General features: G+C 46.6%; 1 protein-coding gene across 3 annotated transcripts in view; it reads right to left on the bottom strand.

Annotated features, from left to right (window-relative positions):
- Positions 1-21,275, bottom strand: part of CAMK1D (calcium/calmodulin dependent protein kinase ID) — a 426,399-nt gene that overhangs the window by 9,190 nt on the left and 395,934 nt on the right. For all 3 annotated transcript variants that reach the window (XM_080810380.1, XM_080810382.1, XM_080810381.1), the window contains 2 exons: positions 3,181-3,293; positions 1,554-1,632 (listed from right to left, as the gene is read on the bottom strand). In XM_080810380.1, coding sequence (XP_080666506.1) covers positions 1,554-1,632; positions 3,181-3,293 — 192 coding nt within the window. The remainder of the gene's footprint in view (positions 1-1,553; positions 1,633-3,180; positions 3,294-21,275) is intronic.

Here is a 21,275-nt window from a genome sequence, read left to right as displayed (position 1 = left end):
AAAATAATTAGTGCTCTGTAAGTGACAGCTGTGGTCATAGATTAAAATACAACTCCTCCTCGACTTACGATGGAGTTCCGTCCCAATAAACCCATTGTAAGTGGAAACTATCATACGTCGAAAATGCATTCAATATATACCAAACCTGCCAAACATAGCTTAGCTTCGTCTACCCTAACCACGCTCAGAACACCCATGGTAGCCTACAGTTGGGCAAAATCATCTAACACAAAGCTCCTTGTATGATCAAGTGTTGAGTAGCTCATGGAATTTCCTAAATACGGCACTGAAGGTGAAGAACAGAAGGGCCATACGGGGACAGAACGGGTGTTAGCAATTGGATGTCAAATGCAGTGATTGTGTGGCTGATGGGCACTGTGGCTGCCAGCACCCGACTTCACGAGAAGATCATCCCTGATGCAGCTAGCCCAAGACAAGGTCACAATTTAAAACCAGAAGTACAGTTCCTACTGAATGGGTATAATTTTGGGACCATGGTAAAGTCAAAAAAATCATGAAGTCGGGGACCATCTGTCCAATGAAACCAGCTCATGGCACTCCCCTGAGTAGGTGCCCTTTGGAAGACCAACCAGCATGTGACGCTCGGGAGGAAATGCTACAGGTGGGGGTGGAACAAACATGGGGCAGTTTCCTAGAGCACTTTTTAGGGGCCTTTCTCCTTCAGTCAAAGGCTGTTTGTTGCCATCATACCACATGTTCTACGGTTCCTGGTCTTTGTTTCCAAATGGATGCTCCTGGTGGTTTAATGCGAGCCTAACGAAGAATTTCCTATGTCCCAGACCCTGTGCTAAACCCTTAACCAGCATGATCTCCATGATTTCTTACATCAGCTCTGTAAACTAGGTATCCTTGTTCTCATTTTAAAGATAAGAAAATTGGGGGCACCTGGTTGGCACAGTTGGGTTCAGACTTAGTAAGTGGCTCAAAACAAGGAGGCCTCAAGGGCACTGCTGAAAATGTAGTATAGAATGTCATGAACTATCAGGGAATGCCTCTGGGGTTGAAGACACATGAACTTGAATAACATTTTCTTTCCTTTTTCTTCCTCTCTCTTTTTTTTTTAGGTAGACTGGAGCCCAACTCAGGACTTGAATTCATGACCCTGAGATCACAACCTGAACCAAGATTAAGAGTCAGATGCTTAACTGACTGAGCCACCCAGGTGTCCCGAAAAGCATTTTAAAAGGAAAAGAACATATAACCTCAATTCACCTGCTTATTGAACAGTAAGCTCGAGGACTAAAACTCCCATCTTCATGCCTCCCTGGAGAACTACCTTCAATAAAAATGATCCCAACATACTTCCTGTAGAATGAAAAGCCTACAGCTATCTTTTGCACACTGAACTTGTCATCTGTGCGTTCAGGAGGCTGTGTCCCGAGGGAAGAGAAGAGTTCAAGTGTAGCCTTGGGGACGGGATGAAAGCCAGTGGTCAGAATGAGATGCAATCCTTCCCCAGTTACAAACAGCTGAGAGGGGGTTCAATCTGCGAAGGTGTCAGTGCGCTCTTCCTCATGGGTGACTTTTCTTACCATGGGTGCCGAGCGGCTTGCTCACAAGTGTATCTTTTATTTGGATCTTTCTCCATCAGGTTCCGGATGAAGTCTTTTGCTGTTTAGAAAGAAAGCACAGGGGGATCAGGGTGTGGCTGGACATGTGACAGTTGGATGCTGCTGTGTCTTTGGAAAAGGGCATGGAGCATGAAAAACAGCCCAGCCTCACCACTGACCCTATGGTACTTTGAACACAAAAGGTGGGTGGGAACTGGCATTTGGGAGAAAGGGAAGCCGAGACGTGGCACCATGAGAGGGGACTGTGAATGGGGAGGAAGCCACGCCGGGCCTGGGACCCTGGCTGCCCAGCTCAATGCCCTTCCCTTGGCAGTTAGTGACATCTTTGGTTCAGAGATCAAACATCTTCGTCACCATGTGCCTCTCGCTGAGCTCATGGCTGCCTTAAGGAGCTGCTTTGTTGATGTCCTCTCTGCGTGTTAGACATCACTGAGTCACCAAAATCCCCTTAACTTCTGCTAAGGTCACCATGTCCTGGGCAGGCTCTGTGGAGACACAGCCTCGAGAAGCCCCCCACAGCCCACTCAGCCACCTGTGATGAGTGGGAAGTCGAGATGCAACAAGATATGCCCCAGTGGGGGGTGGGGAGCACCAAGAGGCCCAGACGGGGTAAGACCCGGAAGCGGCACCCTGAGAACATGAGCAATTGGGTCACAGAACCAGAGGCCGACACCTGTGTGCCAGGCCAAAGACCCATGGCTTCATAGTGCCCAGCAGCTCTCTGCCCATAGGACTGGGCTCCTAGAGGGGAAGGCGGTGTCCTCCTGAGCTAGGAAATAAAATATTCCCCATGCCACTTTTCCCTGCAAGGCTTGGACAACTGTACTCAGGTCTCAGGTTCTGGAAGACTGAGGAAAAAAGCAAGTGTCTCCAGTGAGGAGAAAATAATAGGTAATAAAATGCGGTATTTGAACAGCTCACTGGGACAGGAAGGACTCTGCCTCGTTTATTATTTTATTTGATCCTCTCTAGTAGGGAGGACTGTTGTCAACATCCAGACCTTGAGGCTTGGGACTCGTCACTCTACCTGAGCCTTGGTTTTGACCTCTATCCCTGAGGAGGAAATGGTGAATGTTTCTGGGGACGTTTCAGTGTGGCATAGTAAGTAAGAGACGTGGGTGCTGGAGTGAGGGTCTGGGTTCAAATCCCAGCTCGGCCACTTACTAGCTGTGTGGCTTCTGTCAAGGTATATCACACACTGAGGGGGCCTCAGTTTCCTTACCTGTCCAGTGGGGATACTAGTAACAGCCATCTGATAGGTTGTCCTGAGGACTGAGTGAATTAGCATGTGTGTAGACCTTATGGTGGTCGGCACACAGTAAGAACTCAATAAATGTTAGCCAACATTGTTTCAGTCCTGGAGCCCCCAGATCAGGGCATGGCTAAGAATAGTGGAGGGGTCAGTCCCGTCCCTCAGTGTGGCTCTGGTCAGATATACCAAGCCTGCCTTCTGCTTCGCAAGTCAAGTCCAAGTACATAGCTCAAGGAACTTCCTTGGGAGCCTCAGGACCACCCTGAAACCCCAGGTCGGTCAAGGTCAAGAGGTCTGGGTGTGAGGGTCCCGCCCCTGGGGAGCCGAGAGACCTACCAGAGTCGGAGATGTCATCCCAGTAGGGGGAGTCGAACTCATATTCTGCCTTGAGGATCTGTTCGAAGAGCTTGGAATCATTTTCATCATAAAAAGGAGGGTAGCCACAGAGCCTGGAAGACAAGACAGTGTGAGGATCTGTAACGGCTGTCTATCCGCTGTGGTCACTGGACATTTGGCCTGGAAGGGAAGAGCTGTCTTCACCAAGTGGAGAAAACTGCACTGTGCGTGTTGCAAATACAACCTGAGCAAAGAAATCACGCCTCCTAGGGGCAGAGGTGGCACAGAACTAAAGCTGTGATTAGATAAATCGCAAAAAGGAAATGACCTAAAGCAAACACAAACCCAAGCCCACCTTTCTTTCCACGTTATTGATCAGATCCCATACACTCCCAAACTGACCCCTATACCTTCTGTGTGTACAAACTATTGACCTTATTGTCTGTAATGTTGTCCCCAACAGTGGATGGGCTGGTAGCCAAACTTGCTACAAGTTGCCCTAAAATACACATTATCAACCAACCATGCCCAAATTGGGTGTTAGGACGGTTACAGTTTGGGCCATTAATATACAATAAATATAAAAGCAGAACACACATCATAATACTATCAAACCTTTGCCAGTGAACCCTTTCAAGGTCAATTTTTGATTTTTGCAACGCTGGTGCAAGTAACATGGAGTTCTAGGGGTATGGACAGATCTGACCAACATAACGGGAGGAGAAATTTTCCTTAAATGCCCCCAATACAATTTATTCCACAAGACTCTGGGTTCTCACTTCATTTCTGCTTTCTGCTCTGATGTCACCTGTACCCTTTGTAGGTCACTGGTACATGTTCCGGACCAAGATTTCCTCATTTGAACGAGGAGGCCGCACTAGGAAATTGCTAATATTCTTTCTGGCTTGAACACACTGTGGCTCTATGATCCCCTCTTTCAGTTTGTTTGCACGGCTATGAAACCCTGGGAGGGATCTAGTACATGCTGAGGCCCCCGTGGGGCAGGGCATCTGGGAAGGGGTAGGATTTAGGCTGTAGCTCTCTAAGGGACGGGCAGAGCAGAGGCAAGCCTGCATTTTTCTGCAAGACCCGGTGCAAAGCTGCATCATGTAGAACCTGGTTCTGGGCCCCCAGTAGCCCAGAGGTCAGCCCCACATGGGAGTTCTGCCCCCAAAAGAGCTCTGAATCCCCCCAGATCGCCAAACTTTGTTCAAAACACAGCTCCAGCCTAGAGACCTGTTGAATGAGAACGCATGAACGGGAATCCACAGGCCTGTGAGGGATGAGGTGGCTGTCAAATAAGAAACCCAATAAAGGTTCAAAACACAGACTTGGCACATTCATTCTTCAGCTGCTCCTGCTGTGACACTTGGCGTCACCAGTCACGCTGCCCAGGGAGAAGGCTGATGACATTTTTAAAGGCTATGAGACATTGTGCGGGCCGATAAGATTCAAAATCATCTATTCCCACAAGGTTGGTTTAGGGGCTAAGTGCCTGGAAAATTTCATTTTTTAAAGATTTGCTGCTTTTGGCAAAATGAATATGAGCCCAGTGCTTCTGAAACCACTGAGGGCACATTTTACTGCCCAGGAAACCCTGGAGCCAGGAGATGAATATGTAAATGTTTCCCATAATGAGGATTTGGGCTCAATGAAATGTGCATATTAGGAAAAGCAGACAGAACAAAATGTTAGTTCGTCTTGGAAAATAACTAAATTTTAGATATGTGAGGTTTTTGTTTATTAACAACTGAATGTGTTTTATTTTACAGTTTGGCTTTCTTTTCAAGCGGAAAAAAAAAATCTTTAAGGAAATTCCAAGAAAGATGTATTCTTCTTGTGCCAATTTTCTTAATGTATATCCCAATTTCTTCTGGTTTTTCAGCTCTGTTGGAGGGGGTATAGGATACTGTTTATGCGGCTACATGGAGGACGGGAGAAAAGGACATGGATCTAGCCTGGAGATTAAGTTAACGTTAAGAAAGAGGATTTTAAAATGAGGATTGGAAAAGAAGAGAAAGACAATTAAAAGATGCAGAATCTTCCCGGAATCTAGAAATTTCACAGAGCTCCCTAGACAGGCTATTCCATTAGTAGGAAAACAAACAACTTTGAGCTATTTATCAAGTAGAAACTCTATGTTCTTATTTTACATATCAAACCATTTAAATAATGTACAAATGATCTTACCAAGCGTACTCAAAGGCGATAAAGCCATTCTCAACTGTTCTAGATCTAAAAGTCTGTGGTTCAGAACAACTCAACTAGCCAACCTAACGACTGAGGGTTGCGCCCAATTATAGGCAACACATCCCCAGGGCTCATGGATAACCTCCAACCCAGCCTTGGGATGGTCATCCAAGGAGAACCCTTATACCTTCAGGCTTTCCCACTTTGCCATCTTATCTCCCTGTGGCACACTCTCACAGATGTACTGCTAGATTCTAGTTTAGCCTTGACCGAACACTTGTTTTGGGTCAAAAATGCACTAAGAGCTTTGCGATATTATCTCACTAAAACTCCACTTCCCCAGGAGGTGGGTGTCCCCGACACCTTCTGTTCATCCTTTAGAGCCAATTTCCACTCTTTCTGTGTTCTGGGAGATTGACCTGTAGGGATACCTGAATGAGGGGTAAACTCCATGACCTCTGGTAGGGGTTGGCCAATGGGGTCCCCAGTAGAGATGGTAAAGGAAGGGGGCTATCAGGGCCAGGGGATACGCAAGCTGGCTCTACCTCACTGCTCCTCTCAGGGAGAGACCCTCCCAGGAACTCGTCTTTGGATTGTGCTAACTGCTCCCTGCTTCCCTTCACTACCTTGGGTCTAGGGGTGTTTATGGCTCAGCTGCTATGAAGCTCAGGTTCACAGTCCCTTCTCCAATTCTTATTTTGAAGGCAAAGAAACTAATATGGAGCAAAGTCAGTACTCAAGGCCCATCTATCTGATTTCAGGTTTGTGTTCTTGACTATTTTGCTTATTCACTCAAGGGAAGAAGGCTTGAGAACTGAACCTTATGTTTTGGTCTTGACTTTGAATGCTCTCTGTAGGTCATTTAGCTTGCCCACCTGCCCCTTCATCTGTTAAGTAGAACTTGGTGATTGGACCTTACTTTTCCAACCCCATTTCCCACATTCTGGGTCTTGTAGGCTAAGATGCTCAGAGTTCACTCCCCACTGGACACTTTTTATTTCTGGACCAAGGTAAACGTATATACTTGACCTGGGCTGCCCTTCCCCCATCACTTGCCTCTGGCACACCCTTGAAGACCAGCTGGAGTGTTACTAGGAAGACCCAGCCCCTTTCTACCAAGTAGGGTAGGTGCTCTGCTCTGTGCTCCCCAGGGCAGTGGGCAGAACTCCCCAGTGACACTACTTGCTACTGTGAGCTGTTCTTGAGCTCCTTAAGGCAGGGTCTTAAGGCAGGTCAATGTCTTAGGTCCTACCTAAGATAAGGCAGGAACATGTCTTAGATCTTAATCTCATCTCTAAATTCTCAGTGGCCAGGCCCAAGGTCTGCCCATAGCAGATGCTGAGTAAATGCTTGGATGAACAAACATACTCTTGAAGAAGAGGCTTCATTGATGGCTGTGAAGCCCCCTGGCTAGGCTCTGAAATAGAGATAAAGATCTATGGTGTAGGAGAGCCCACCACTACCCCAGCCCAGGGAGCCCCCAGAGATCCCACCTACCCTCCTGTATAATACCCCCACCAGGAGGCAGTATGCCCTGTATTGTTGATAGACATTCCAGAAGAACTCAATGTGTAAGGCCCGGTGTTGGGAGCAACCCAGCCTATCTTTGTAGAGAGAATGCAACGTGGTTTGGATGATCTAAAATGTCCCTGTTGGGCGTGGACACATCTCATAAAGGAGAAGAGTTTTCATGAAGGAGAAGGCTTTTCACATAAATGAATATAAAAATCGACAATGGCCAACCATGGCTGCTTCGGCAGTGCGCAATTTTTCTTGGAAACTGAAATACTCTAGTAGATTAAGAGCTCCTGCTGAGAGGCTCTGCAAGTTTACTGGGGGTAATTATGCTACATATATTCTTCTTGCTTGTTTGCCCTTGGCCATGTATCTGTGTACCTCTGAAAACAGATGCCTGCTAACAGGATCACAGGTACAGTATAGAACTATAGTTAATAATACTGTACTGAACACTAGATATTGGTTAAGACAGTAGCTCTCAGGTGTTCTCAAAACAAGAAAATACAGTAACAATGTCAGATTAGATGTTAATTAGCTTGACTGTAGTAATCATTTCACTACGTATATTAAACCGTCATGTTATAACTTCAAATACATACAATTTTTATTGAAAAAAGAAGTCATGGTAGAGAAAGTACCAGCCATGCTTAACATCAGGCAGTAAGTTTTTAAAAAAGTGTTATTAAGGGGGCACCTGGGTGTCTCAGTTGGTTAAGCATCTGACTTCTGCTCCGGTCATGGTCTCAGTTTTCTGGGATTGAACCCACTTCTGGCTCTGCACTCAGCAGGGAGTCTGCTTGTCCCTCTTCCTCTGCCCCTCCCCACCCTCATGCTCTTTCTCTCTCTTAAATACATAAAACCTTTAAAAAATGTTATTATGGTAAAAAAAAAAAAAAGTCTTAACATGAGATCAACCGTTTCAACAAATTCTAAGTGTCTAGTATAGTACTGTTGACTCCAGGCACAATATCATACAGTCCATCTCTAGAGCTTACTCATTTGGCATAACTGAAGTGTTATGCCTGTTGCTTCCCCATTTCCCCCTCCCTCCAGTCCCTGTCAACCACCATTCCAGTCTTTGATTCTATGAATTTGACTAATTTAGATACTTCATGTAAGCAGAATCATGCAGCATTGGTCTTCCTGTGACTGATTTACTTCACTTAGTCTAATGTCCTAAAGGTTCATCCAATATTCCACCATATGTGTAGACCACATCTTCTTTATCCTTTCATCTATCGATGGACATTTACATTGTCACCACGTCCTCAGTACTGTGAATAATACTGTGATGAACATGGGTGTGCTAATAGCTCTTTGAGATCCTAATTTCAATTCTTTTGGATATATACCTAGAACTGGGATTGATGGATCATATAATAAGTTCTAATTTTTTAAAGGTTTATTTGAGAGAGAGAGGGGAGGGAGGGTGGGGAGGGGAGAGGAGGGGAGGGGCAGAGGGAGAGGGAGAGAATCTCCGCACTGAGCACTCAATGTGAGGCTAAATCCCACAACCCTGAGATCATGACCTGAGCCAAAATCAAGAGCCAGTCACTTAACCGACTGAGCCACCCAGGCACTCCTATTTCTAATTTTTGAGGCACCTCCATTTCGTTTTCCACAGTGGCTGTGTCATTTTGCATTCCCCCAACAGTGTGTGAGAGTTCCCTTTCTCCCACATTCCCACCAACACTTTCTCTTGTTTTTTTGGATTTCTCCGAAGAAGACATACACATGGCTAACAGGTTCATGACAAAGGCACATGTGTATGGGTCTGGGGTACCAGGATTCAGACTACCCACAGTATGGCATAGACTGGACAGCTCTGTAAGAACAGCTGGCTTATTTCTTTGCATGGGCCAGCAAGCGCTCAGTGTGAACACAAATGGTCCCTCTTTGTGGGGAATGCACTTGACTTTCCCCTGTTGGGTTTCCATCAACTCTTCACTGGCTGGCTTTCATGCCTTCTACCCTGGATGTGAGCACAGGCCTGTGGCAGCTGTTCCTACCCCTCCCGAAGTCACATGTACCTTCCCTGAGTGGTCCCTTCAGGTTCCCACTGAGGACAGAGGACGAAAATCCACCCATCAGGTAGTCCTCCTTAGGGGTCCCCAGATGCTAACTGGGCTTTGACTGTGTCCCAGGCCTAGGGATCTAGTGTGGAAGGAGACCGTGAGTCCTACTCTCATGGCTTTCACATTCTAGGTAGGGGGTAGGGGGAAGACAGACACTCAACACTAAGCTACAGAATAAACAGGAAACTGAAAAAATAAACAGGAGATAGAAAAGTAGACAGGAGCAATAATGGGAAGGTGGTCACAGGAAGCCACAGTATTTCATTCTGATTTGAGAGTATTCCCTTCCATACACTGTTCCTTATGCCTGGAATGCTCTTCCTCCCATGTCCACCACTGAGGCTCCTCTTTGCTCCTAGGGCCCCACGTGTCTGGCCCTTAACCTGTGATGCCTCTTCTTACCCCCACCCTTCCTCTGAGCTCCCCAGCCTCTTAGGCACGGCCAAGATGGCACATATGTGGTTTGATATCTGTGTCCCACCATCTTCTGTCACAGTCTGAGCTCCCTAAAGGAGGGGACAGGCCTCATTCATCTTCACGATCCCCAGCACCCAGCCCAGGATGTGCTCAGCAAAAATCCGCTGAATGAATGAGCCTGTCAACATCTCAGTGTTTCAGGGACTGCTACCCACCCCCCTCCCCAAACGCACTCAACCCCTCTCTGAACACTTTCCATTCTTCACATTCTACCTCAATCCCATCTCCTTCTTGGGTCCTCTCAAAAAATTTAAAAAGGATTACTTCATGGTTATTCTGTGTGTCTTCCTACCTTGACTGTGGGTTCTTGCATGAGGGAGAGGTTGTCATATATTGCATTTCCTTTGTATCTTTCATCAGCGCTCAATAATAATCAATATTTGTCAACTGACTATTCTTTCATAAACAGGAAATAGCTACATGAAATTGCTTGCGTGTGTTTGTGCGCACAACAGCATGCAGTCAAGTTGACTTACAAAGTAGGGTTGAACTCTCTGAAATGGATGTTTACTCTGGGGGAAATAATTTAACTAAAGTTTCTCAGGTGTTACAATTTCTCAGTTATTTTTGCAGTGAAACCTGCTAATGCCCTCCAAAGTGGAATGGAATGAGCACAACCATTCATCAACAACTCTTCTTTGCGCTCACATCTGCCCTGCGCCCTGACGGTTTCCTCCACATATCAATCTCCCTGGTCTGTTTTCCATCCAACCAGGAGATTCCCATGAGATGATATGACTCATAAATCGTACCCCCTGTACCCAGTCTGAATCCTCAAACCTGAAGCTGAAATATATGCCTGAGGAAGGGCTCTGCCTAGTAGAGGGATTTGCACAGAATCACCGAATTTTATTCTGGGGTCTAGGAGTCCTCTTCAGGCACTGCCCAACCCCTCACTTAGGAGGCTGGAAAGTGGGTCCCAATGGGATAGAAGGGGTGGCCTCAACTAGAACAAGTGGCAGGCCTATGCATCTATCTGCCCAGGGCTCTGGCTTAGAGAAACAAAAACCACTTCAGCCCAATTCCATAGAGATTCATGGAGGACTGACATTTGCGCCAAATGCTCTTCGTTATCATAGTGAAGAATTCTGTCCTAGCTGCTCAGAGTTTAGAGTCTGGCTGTATGTGAACAGCAAAGGGAGGATGCTGACTTTTCTGTAAAGGAGAAACTAATCTGTGTGCGTCCTGTAAACTTAATAACAATACCCACCATGTGGTGAGTATTTATTGTGTGCCTGGCCCTGGGCTGTGCCACTTACACGTTTGCTCATTTACAAGACACGTGTACTTATGATGTAAGCACATCCATCTTCCATTTCCAGATGAGGGTCTGCATGAAGAGAAGAGGCAACTTTCTCACATCGAAGGGGCAGAACAGAATTTTAATTTTACTCATCCAATTCCAGATCCAAGTTGTATTAACCTTTAACACAAGCGCTGCGGTCAGCTATGTTATGGCAAAGACAAGGAAACGCAAGCACGCTCTCTTCCTAGACCTGTCTCTGAAGTCAGGGGGCTATGTTTTTGTATGGGGTGTAGGAAGCACAGCCAGGATCAAGGCTGGAAGACCTGCCAAAGAAATAAAGACCAGCTGAGTCCTTGCACTCAGAAAGTCAACACCTAACCTTCTAACCCCGCCTGCCTTCTGGAAAGACACAGAGGAGGAGGAGAATATCTGGGACTGTTTGGGTCTGTCCATAGGAGAGAGGGATCAGAGAAAAATGGACGTGATTTTATACTGAACCAAATTCCATTACGATCACATCCAGTAGCCTCGTTGAGCTCCCACATGGAGACTTGAGGGGATGTAAAAGATAGAAATCCTTCTGCCAAGACTCTGTGGAACTCTGTAGGACTGGGTAGGAGTTCAGGTGTGCCTCACCAACCCAGAGTAGTTGGGAAATCAAATAACATACATAAGTGAATTTTCTAAGTACCTGAAATGTGCTTAAGTGCCAAACTTATTTTCAGTATTTTAGAGTTTTTTTGAGGGGGGCGGTTGAGAGAGAGAGAGAGCATGCACGCACAAGTGTGAGGCAGGGGTGGGGCAGATGGAGAGGGAGAAAATCTTCAGCAGGCTCTACGCCTAGCGCGGAGCCCAACGCAGAGCTCTGTCTCATGACCCCGAGATTGTGACCTCAGCTAAAATCAAGAGTCAGATGCTTAACTGACGGAACCACCCACTTGCTCCAGTTATTTTCAGTATTTTATACAAAAAGCATTTGGGTGCAACAGTCCACACTGACAATGGAAAAATCACCAGAAAAAGGCAACTCAGAATCTGCTGTTGAATCTAACTGGATAAAAGAGCTCTAAAGGAGAACAGAGATGTCACTTTTCAAGGAAAGGTTTGCTGTTGTCCTCTGAGGGCTGACTGTCACTCTGTTTTCAGAGAGGTTTCCTGGTGTGGTTTCCTCAGCCTGGGATTTCAAGAAACAAAGCCACAGATTCCAATCTTGGCTCCAACAAGCGCTTGGGGAAATGACATATCCTCTTTAAGGCTCAGTTTCTTTTGTGAAATGAGGATAATAATGTCCACCTTATAGAGAGATATAATATATATAACACATACCATATAATAATGTGCATTACATATAAAACACACACATTGATGGATAGATGGATGCAGAGACATATAGATATACGCAGAACCTGGGAAAGTGCTGTCACATGCTCTGTAATCCCGTTCCAGTCCTTCAGCTGAAGCACTCAAGTGGGACCCTGCTCACCACCAGGAAGAACAGCGGGAGGGGGACAGAGGAGCAGACAAACCCCAAGGGACTCAGTCCAGTGGCCACAACATGGAAATGAAGCATTATATTTTTAAACTTTGTGCAAAGTCTCAGACTCGTCCACAAATGCCCATCCACCCCGACCTAAACCTCTAAGCTTGCTCGAGAAAGGACCAAATTATGATCCTACCATTGTGCACCTTGTTGTGAATATGAGGTGTCCCAGAGACCAGCTTGTCACTTTACTTTTTGGGGACCAGTATTTCCAAGCATTTATAAATCCTGGGAGCCCTTGATCTCAGGAAGAGCTCCAGATCTCCTGAGAACATGTATTCAAAGGTATATTTGTGAAGAAAAAATATTTTTATTCAATTAGACCAGGGTGCCATAGAAATGACCAAAACAACAAACCTCTATGTATATTATTGCAAACGAAGTATGCTACATAAGGCCAATGCCAAGGCCAAAGAATCTCCGAAAAACATTCACAAAGCCCATCAAATCTGGGTGTCTCTCCTTTGGAAATGAGAGTCTGTCAGATATGCAACAACTCCAGGAAGCCCCCAATTGCCTTTTTGTTTTGGCACTCAGTAGGTATTTATGGACGTCTGGGGCCTGTGCGAAAGGATCTGAGCTTTTATCTAGTCTTACTCTCGATAATATGACAGACTTTAATAAACTAAAGCAAAGCTTTTTAAGCTGATAAACCTCTTGTACATTAACTGCAAGACCCACTTAGTGTACAAAACAGGTTCCAGCATATTACTCGGATTTATAAAATAGAATGACCAATGAGACCCGAATCATTACCAAGACATAATCCAATCACTTCAGCAACCATATGTTTGATTATGCACGCTCCAGAACTTTCTCCACGCAAACTTGGAAGAGATCAGGCTGGAGAAACTAGGAATAGTTCGCATATTAAAACCATGTGCAGGCTGACTTCAGGAAAGCAGGATTGATGAAAATACAGTGGATAAAGGTCCCATGTCACCCGCGGAGATTTGGATCCTGCCTCGAAAGCTGAGAATGAGTAAGCAGATCAGGGAAAGATCTAGGGGACAAAGGAAACACATTTCTTGGAAAGTTTATACACAACTGGAGCTGAAGATTGGGAGACGGGTAGGGCGGGGGTGGGGGGAGGCAGAAAGGAGACTCAGTACTTCCCCAAGCATGAGAATGAGTAGCATCCTCCATTTGGAGTAAAGCAGATTTCAAGGGCTGGGCTAGAAAATGCAGTGTCTATAGCTGTTGCATCATGGTCCATGGTCTCACTTGCAGGTGTCCAACTTTTTGATCGTTGCATTAGTTAGATGGGCAGCACTCTCCCTAACAGTGGAAGGGAGGGCAGGCAGGGGGCGGGGGTAATGAGCAGGGAGAGCTTCAAACAGCTGGGAGTGTTGTGTTGGGAAAAACCCAGTGAAACTTCCAGCAGCTAAAATTAGTTCTCACGAGTCATGGATTTCATCCCAAAGCATGGAGGGGTGCAGACAACCCATTTGGAGGTGATTAACACCAGCGCTAACTGATGATTCTGAACCCCAGGCGGATTTCCAATTTGACTTTTTGCATCGAGCCTTTTTTTTTCTTGGTTGTGGGGCCCTTGCTTCTTCCCTCCCAGCTTCCTTCCTTCTTCCTCCCTCTCCCACCCGCTGTCTCCCATGTTCTGATCGGTGAGCAGCTGTGATGGTGTGCAGAGGGACGCCCGGCATTTGGGAAATGTCTTGGTACTGCCACACCATGGGCTTTGGCCTTTGGTTGTGCTGTGCCCTTGGCCTCTGCTTACTCTCTTACAGAGCACTGCTGAGGATGGCGAGACAGTGAGCCTTCAGGGCATGGCGAGGGAACCCCTTGGCAGGATCTTGCCAGCGCATGCTGCACTGCTGGGTGCAGAGTCACTGGCTTCTGGTCTGTCCTTTCCCTGGGTCCTCTGACCACCTCCGTGAGAATTTCCTGACTTGCTCCTGGAATTTAGGGTCTCTCCCCTCCCCACCTCCATCGTCTGCACCTCCTGGTCACACACGCAGCACGGAGTAAGGGGCCCAATCTCACTTGCCATGGCATCCCTGATATGCTTTCTGCTTCTTTGTGTGATCTACACACCGCCTCTCTCCTGACTCTGGGCTGCTGCGCTTGGTACCAGATGGTAAATAAGGTAAAACCCCATAAGGGCCTCTTCCCACTATGGTGACAGGTGGATTAAAAATCCTGATAATTCTAAGATGCTAACTAAGTGTTAGACATCAGAAGGTCAGAGCTGAATCAGATCTTTCTAGTTCTATTTGAAAAATTATGTTTCAGATTCTCACCTCACCTCAAACACAGTCAGCACATCGTATCTTCAGATAATTGGTCTTGAAGGATAAACCATCCATCTCCCTGCACGGTGGCCAGTATTTGAAGATAGCCTGTCCAGGGCCGGATCACCATCACCTCTGTTGTGGGGGCAGCTCTCGCCTCTCAAGTCAGTGACAGCCGACAAGACTGGATTTTAACTGATCTGTTTACTGTCTGTCGCCCCCAGCAGGCAGTAAGCCCCTCCAGGGCCGGTTGTTGATTCCATCTCTGCAACCCCATCATTTTGCCTGACACGTATTGGGCTCAATAAATGTTCGTTAAGTGACTGAATGTCAATCCCCTGCCTTCCATTCTCCAGGGTACATCTCCTGAAACATTTAGCTGCTACTAAAATGATGGTTTTTAAGAGATGATGATGACATGAACATAAGAGAGCAGAGGAAGTGACATGTTTTTCCATCTGGCCTGAAGCCATGCCATTGAATGTAAAGGTGACATAGTTGAGAAATTCCTTTCCTGCTTCTCCCTCCAGTGTCCTCTCTACCCCAGGGCCTTTGTGAGACAAAGACACTGGTGGATTCCAACTGGCAGGAAGTTGCCCCTACCACCTAAAGCACAGAATTGCTTTACCTTGATTGCCCTGCTTGTAAAATTCCCTCAGAGCTGCACACGCCCCTCCGCCCACTTTCTGAAACCAGACAGCATTTGTTTGACTATGTCCTAAGGGGTCAGAGGTGAACCAACTGTCAGCGGACAGCCAATAAACTCTTTCTCCAGAAGCAGCAGGGACAGCATGGTCAAGCAGTACCTGTGTCTGAGATTAAAGCTAACCAGAAGGCATTTAGCCACACACGGGATCCACTCAGCAGAGACCACGAAGGGGAGAGGAGGTACCCCTCTGGAAATCCTCGGAAAGTGCCACACTGAAACACAGCCGGTGGAATAAAATCAGTGACCCTGAGACTGACAACTACCAAATCCCATGGCAATACAGGTGAGGGAGGGATGAAAGAACGGGCAGGGTGGAGGCTGCCGTGTAGGGCAGGAGGCAGGAGAGGGAGGCGTGTGCACGGATCAGCCGCCAGAGACAGCCGCGCCGCAGTGGGACAGAGACTCTCCAGTAGAGAAAGCCCCGGAGACGACTGTAGCCTTTGTGAAAACACATCAGGCCATCCAGCTCCAGGGTTCTAATTCCTTGTTTATAAGGGAAACTTCTGCTTTTAATTTGCTTTCTCGTGGAGCATTTCCTCTTGGAGGGAGAACATGTTAGTTTGATGACATACATATCCAATTACCCCGTGAGGCACACATCTCATGATTTAGTAAACAGACACTCCAGGTTTTTTGTTGTTTTAGTGTTTTTAAATCTCTTTGGGGTCTGGCTAGTGTGACTCAGTTCACTGGGATCGTCTGAGCAAGACGAATAAACAGAGTAATTAAGTTTCTGAACTTCCGAAGCCCAAGTCCAGACCATGGACCCAAGGCAGCCTACACAAGGCGATGTGCCCATCCCACAAAACTTATGAACATTAACAAGATGTTCGCTGCTCCCTGGCAATGCTGGTTAATTATTCATATTAGTGTTAACAGTATTCCTCCTGAAGGGAGTAACCACTGTCATAAATGTGCCAGGCTTGGGTCTCTCCCTGGGGCTGGTTATAATACATTTGCTCCTATTGGAGTTCAGGTTCCTGCTCTCTCCCTGGGACATGTGTATCCATAAAGAAGCAGCTGTCAGTGGTTTAAAATCATGATGACCGCCTTGGCAAGGAGCAACCTTTGTCTCAGAAAACCGGCCTACCATGCAGCTAACGCATTCTTGGTAATACTCTCACAAAGCCTGTTGGGCAGTGTATGTTGGCCAACTGATATTTATGAGACATAGTTCTAAAGACTGAACAATGCTGGAGGCCAGTCTAAAGGGTCACTGTAAGTACTTGGCCTGGAGGACCTGGTAGGCAGAGAGGTCAGAGCTTACTGCATGGCTAGGGGCCCTCCCCAGGCAGGTGAGACCTACCCTCCCCATCTGGCCTTCCCTAAGGCTCTGATGTCTCAACCTCTTAAGACCTCAGCCCAGTTCTGACACTGGCAAACATCTCCTATGTTTCTCCATAGCATTCTGTATCCACGAGCATAATTTAGGCAAACCCTTATTAACTCATCTCTTTGAAGTTTCAAGAAGAAAGGCAGTGTGTGTGTGATCACAGAATTCAGTGTGGTCAGTGAAATGCTGATTCTGTGTCCTTGGAACTCATGCTTTCTTGGCTGATCCACAACCCCAGCCTGGACACCAACATGCTCATCGGGAGTGCCAAAAAATTCTGTCCTCCAGCCTTCTCAGTAGCTTAAGTGATGCCGGCAAAGATGGTTTTTTGTAAGTCCTGATCCCCAAAGAGAGATTCCCTGACAGGATAAGGACCCATTTGATGTATTTTTAGAAATGAATATCGCTGATAGGGAAAGAAGCCATTTCTCCTTCCAAATGATGGATGACATAGACAAGAGTGCAGAGATAAAAAGAGAAGCAATCCGTCAAGTATGTGCACTGACAAAATGCAGACGGTTGTGCCTGGTGCACAGAGAGGAGGTCCTTTGGTACGTGGCCTGTCACAGGCCCTTTTGCTGTGATTGGGTATCTCTGTTGGACAGGGTGATCTAATGAAAATAATGCTGCCCCCCAAAAAACCTCAGAGGCTAACCTCTTCTCCATCACAAGTGATGCAAAGAATGGGAGTTGAGTGCAGAGCCCCGCGGCAGAGCTTGCTTCCCGTGTGTGCTATCTGTGGGTCAGCGTGGTGTCTCTAGCACCTAGCACAGTGCCTGGGACAGAGAAGGCACTCGAGGAGTGCTAGGTGTTGACACTAATGAAGACAAATTCGAAGTTAGTGGTTCTCTAAACATCGCCAGATTATGTAGAAGAATTCTATCTAGGGGCACCTGGGTGGTTCAGTGGGTAAAGCATCTGCCTTCGGCTCAGGTCACGATCCCGGAGTCCTGGGATCGAGTCACACATTGGGCTCCCTGCTCCCTACTCTGCTTCTCCTTCTCCTCCCCGCTTGTGCTCTCTCTTGCTATCTCTGTCTCTCTCTGAAATAAATAAATAAAATCTTTTAAAAAATTTTATTTAGAATTTGGCCTATCACTCATTAGGATCTGAACATCTTGGAAAGTATAACTGAGACGTCCAAAGTCCATTCATTCTCTGCTTGAGACTCAGGGCTCTGGAAGGCATCCAGGGAAACAGAAGCCCTGCCCGCCATTTTGGAGTCTGACCCAGTTGTTAAACCAGCCTGAGACTAATCCCTAGGACAAAGGTAGTGGTGACCAGGGAACCACCACATTTATACTTATGAAGTTTTTACTTAAACTAGAAATAAAGACATATAGTATTGCTTTACTTAATACTGTATTTTAACCCTGCCAATTATTGTCTCCTATACTGTCGGGATAAGGATTTGAATGTACTATGGTCAAACTATACCCGCATACATTATGCCCAGATCTCTCCCCCAGACTTCTGATAGTGCATACACTATTCCATGGATATCTCAAAGCAGTCTCAAGTTTAACACGCCCAAAACGAAATTCTTGATCTTACCGATCCCCCTAAACTGGCTCCCCCACCACCCCCTAATTCTTTTTCTCTTAGCCATTTACATGATCGCTTAAGCCAAAGCCTTGGCCTTACACTTGAAACTTCTGTCTCCTTATCTCCTGCATCCAAAATACATCCACCACCTGAACCCCATCACGGCCTTCCTGGTAGAAGCAACTCTGACTGCTCATCTGACAGCGCCTCCCAGCGGTTGCCACCCTCCACTGCAGGCCTGTCCGACCCTTGTTCCCAGAGTAGCCCAAATAATCCTTGAGTGAAAATCAGGTCAGTTCACAGCTCTGGCCCAGAGCCTTCTTTGGCTTCCCACTAACCTCTGTTAACCCTAAACTTTCTGCCAAGTCTCTCCTTCCCCAGGCTCTTGCTTACGTCTTGGAATATAACTTCGCTGATATCCTGCCTTGACACCATACTGTCCCCATGCTTGCCTTTCTGACAGTGCCCTACCTGTGGGCCGTGACAGACACGCTCTTTACCTACTGCAGATCCGTTTCCTGCTTTCTTTGTCCCCAGCACGACTCTGATTTGCCCCTCCTCCACATGGTCACCTGCTTCACTCGGCTGGCCGGAATCATCCCATTTCCTCTTCCAGGGACCACTTTAGAGATGAGCATGGGAGGCATTTCTGGCCGAGGAGACGTGAGGGAATGTTGGCTGAGGACTTCTGGGGAAGACAGTTTGGCTCTTACAGGCACATGGCGGGTAAACATCACCTCTTCTTCCACCGGTTGGTGCTGCGTCTGTCCATGAGGACTGCAGCTGTGGTGGCCGTCGTGTTTGATTGGGGAGGGCACAAGGGAAAACCAATGCGCTGAGGATGGCGGAGAGCAAGGGTGGCTAAGACCTGGGACTGAGGTTTTGACATCGGCACTCATGGGGCCTTCCCACCTATGCACTTGTTATTATGTGAGGTAGGACTTTTCCTAAATGTGGACGCCGGCCCTACCTAGTTTTTCTGTTACTTGCAGCTAAAGCATCTTCTGCTCAGGCCATTCAGTCTGCCTGGAACACTGCCTCCTCACGCTTTAGCTGCCTGACCTAGTCATCATTTGGGTTTGGTTTTATTGGGTCCTCTGCTCAGAGAAGACTTCCCCAGCCACCCGCTAGAAACAGGGAAGATCTGTCCCACTGTGCCAGGGCCCCTCGTGCTCTTCCTTTAAAGCGCTGTGCGCATTTTAAAATTCCATGTTCACTTATGAGGTTTCTTCGAAACCTGTCTCTTTCACGAGACTGTGAGCTGGATTCACAAACACAGGGGCTGTGTATGTGCTGTTGAGTGCTCCTTCGCAGTCCCTAGCAAAGTGACAGGTGCATGGTACATATTCAGTAAATATTTGCAGAAAGAAATAAACAAACGCAAGCTGGATATAACATGAAAAGAAACATCCTCTCTCCTCTCAGTGGCGTGGCCCCGTCCGCATGTGAGGGCACGTGTTAGCACAAAGAGCCGGACTGGAAGTCGGAGTGGGGCTTGGGTTCAAATGTCGATTCTGATACCAAGTTACATTATTTGGTGTCCCTGAAGTTTTATCTCGTCTCACCAAGTTTAATAAAAACTGCCTCTGTCTTGTAGGATTGTAAGGGAGGGTGAAGGGAGATAAAACTTGGGACCACATTTATATTCCTGCACTGTTATACAGATGTTTGATGTTAGGATTATTAAAAAGGCAATGCTCTGTCCATCTTGAAATGTCCATGTTTTAAGGGAATTCCACTGTAATAATTCCATTATGCATAGTACAACCAAATCATTTACTATGGACTGAAGAGTATCCCTCTCAAATTCATAGGTTGAAGCCCTAACCCCCAGTGTGATGGTTTTTGGAAATGGGCCTTTGAAAGGTAATTAGGTTCAGATGAGGTCATGAGGATGGGGTCTCCATAATGGGATCAGTGCCTTTGTAAGAAGAGACACCAGAGAGCTTGCATGTTCTGTTTCTGCCTTGCAAGGGCACAACAAGAAGGTGGCAGACAGCAAGGTGGAATGGAATCAGTAGGCACCTAGATCTTGGACTTCCCAGCCTTCCAAACTATAAGAAACAAACCTGCTGATTAAGTCGTCTGGTCTACCGTGTTTTGCTCTAGCAGCCAGAGCTCTCTAAGACACCAGTGCTTATCCCAGTAAAGCCATCTGTACCTCCTCATAGCTGTGCAGACACCCTACCCCAGTGCCAAGACTTCAGGGAGATAATCTCATATACAGTTATATATACCAAGGGAATCTATCGACTTTAGTCTAGACCAGAGTGGTAGTTCAAAATTCAGAACAGATGTGAAGAAATAAGCAAGCAGAAGCCCAGATGAAGGGGTGATTTTGCCTAGCCCCAGATTTCTCTAGAGGACACCAGCCTTAGTCCTCTGGGGAAGGGCCCGTCATTCATTTCTTTCAATCTTCTATGCCAAGTTTAGCAAGATAGGACCTCTGACAAGAATTTCAGTAGGGGGTTTAAGGAGCCAGAGTAAAAAACACACGGCCTGTGTCTGCTTTCTGCTTACCCAGGAAGCTCTCTAATGAGATATGCAGAAGTGTGTGTGTGCGTGTGTGTGTGTGTGTGTGTGTGTGTGGTGTGTGTATGTGTGTGAATTTATTAAGGGAGAGGGTCCACAGCTTTCACCAGACTCTCAAACAGTCTGTAACTTCCCCCCAACACACACAAAAAATGATGAAATTACCATAGAAGACAGTCAATGTGCTTTGAAAGTGAGAGCACTATGTAAGTGCAATATGGCCGTCTTACAGCTCAGATGCACCTGGCCTTTACCTGTTTTCATAAGTGGGAGCCACAGAGGCCAAGGGCATTATAATAGATAATTCCTGTGGTAATGGAAGGAATCTACAGGAGCTGTCAACTAAATCCACACTAAACTACAAAAGCTGCCCAGTTGAATGTACACTATAGAAAGACCGCTTGCCTTCCAGATAATGAGACAAAGCCAACACAGGGGGGATGTTTCCAGCAATCCCTGAGGATGCCACATACTGCCAGACCTTTCTCTGATCACAATCCCCAATGGTCTTTCATTGTGTGTCGTGGGTTCTATGCGCTAGAAAGCCTTCCCCCCTCAGGAAGAAATTCATTTGCTATCCATTACAGACACCAGTTGGCACAAACCCACCCTAGGAAGAAGTTCCGTAGTAAGCATTTGAAAGTACCACTGCAAAAATAAATTGTAATCAAAAAATAACTT

The sequence above is a fragment of the Martes martes genome, assembly GCF_963455335.1.
Source record: "Martes martes genome assembly, chromosome: 8".
NCBI lineage: Eukaryota > Metazoa > Chordata > Mammalia > Carnivora > Mustelidae > Martes > Martes martes.
Note: the sequence above shows the minus strand (reverse complement) of the source record. Positions and strands in the feature narration are given on the sequence as shown.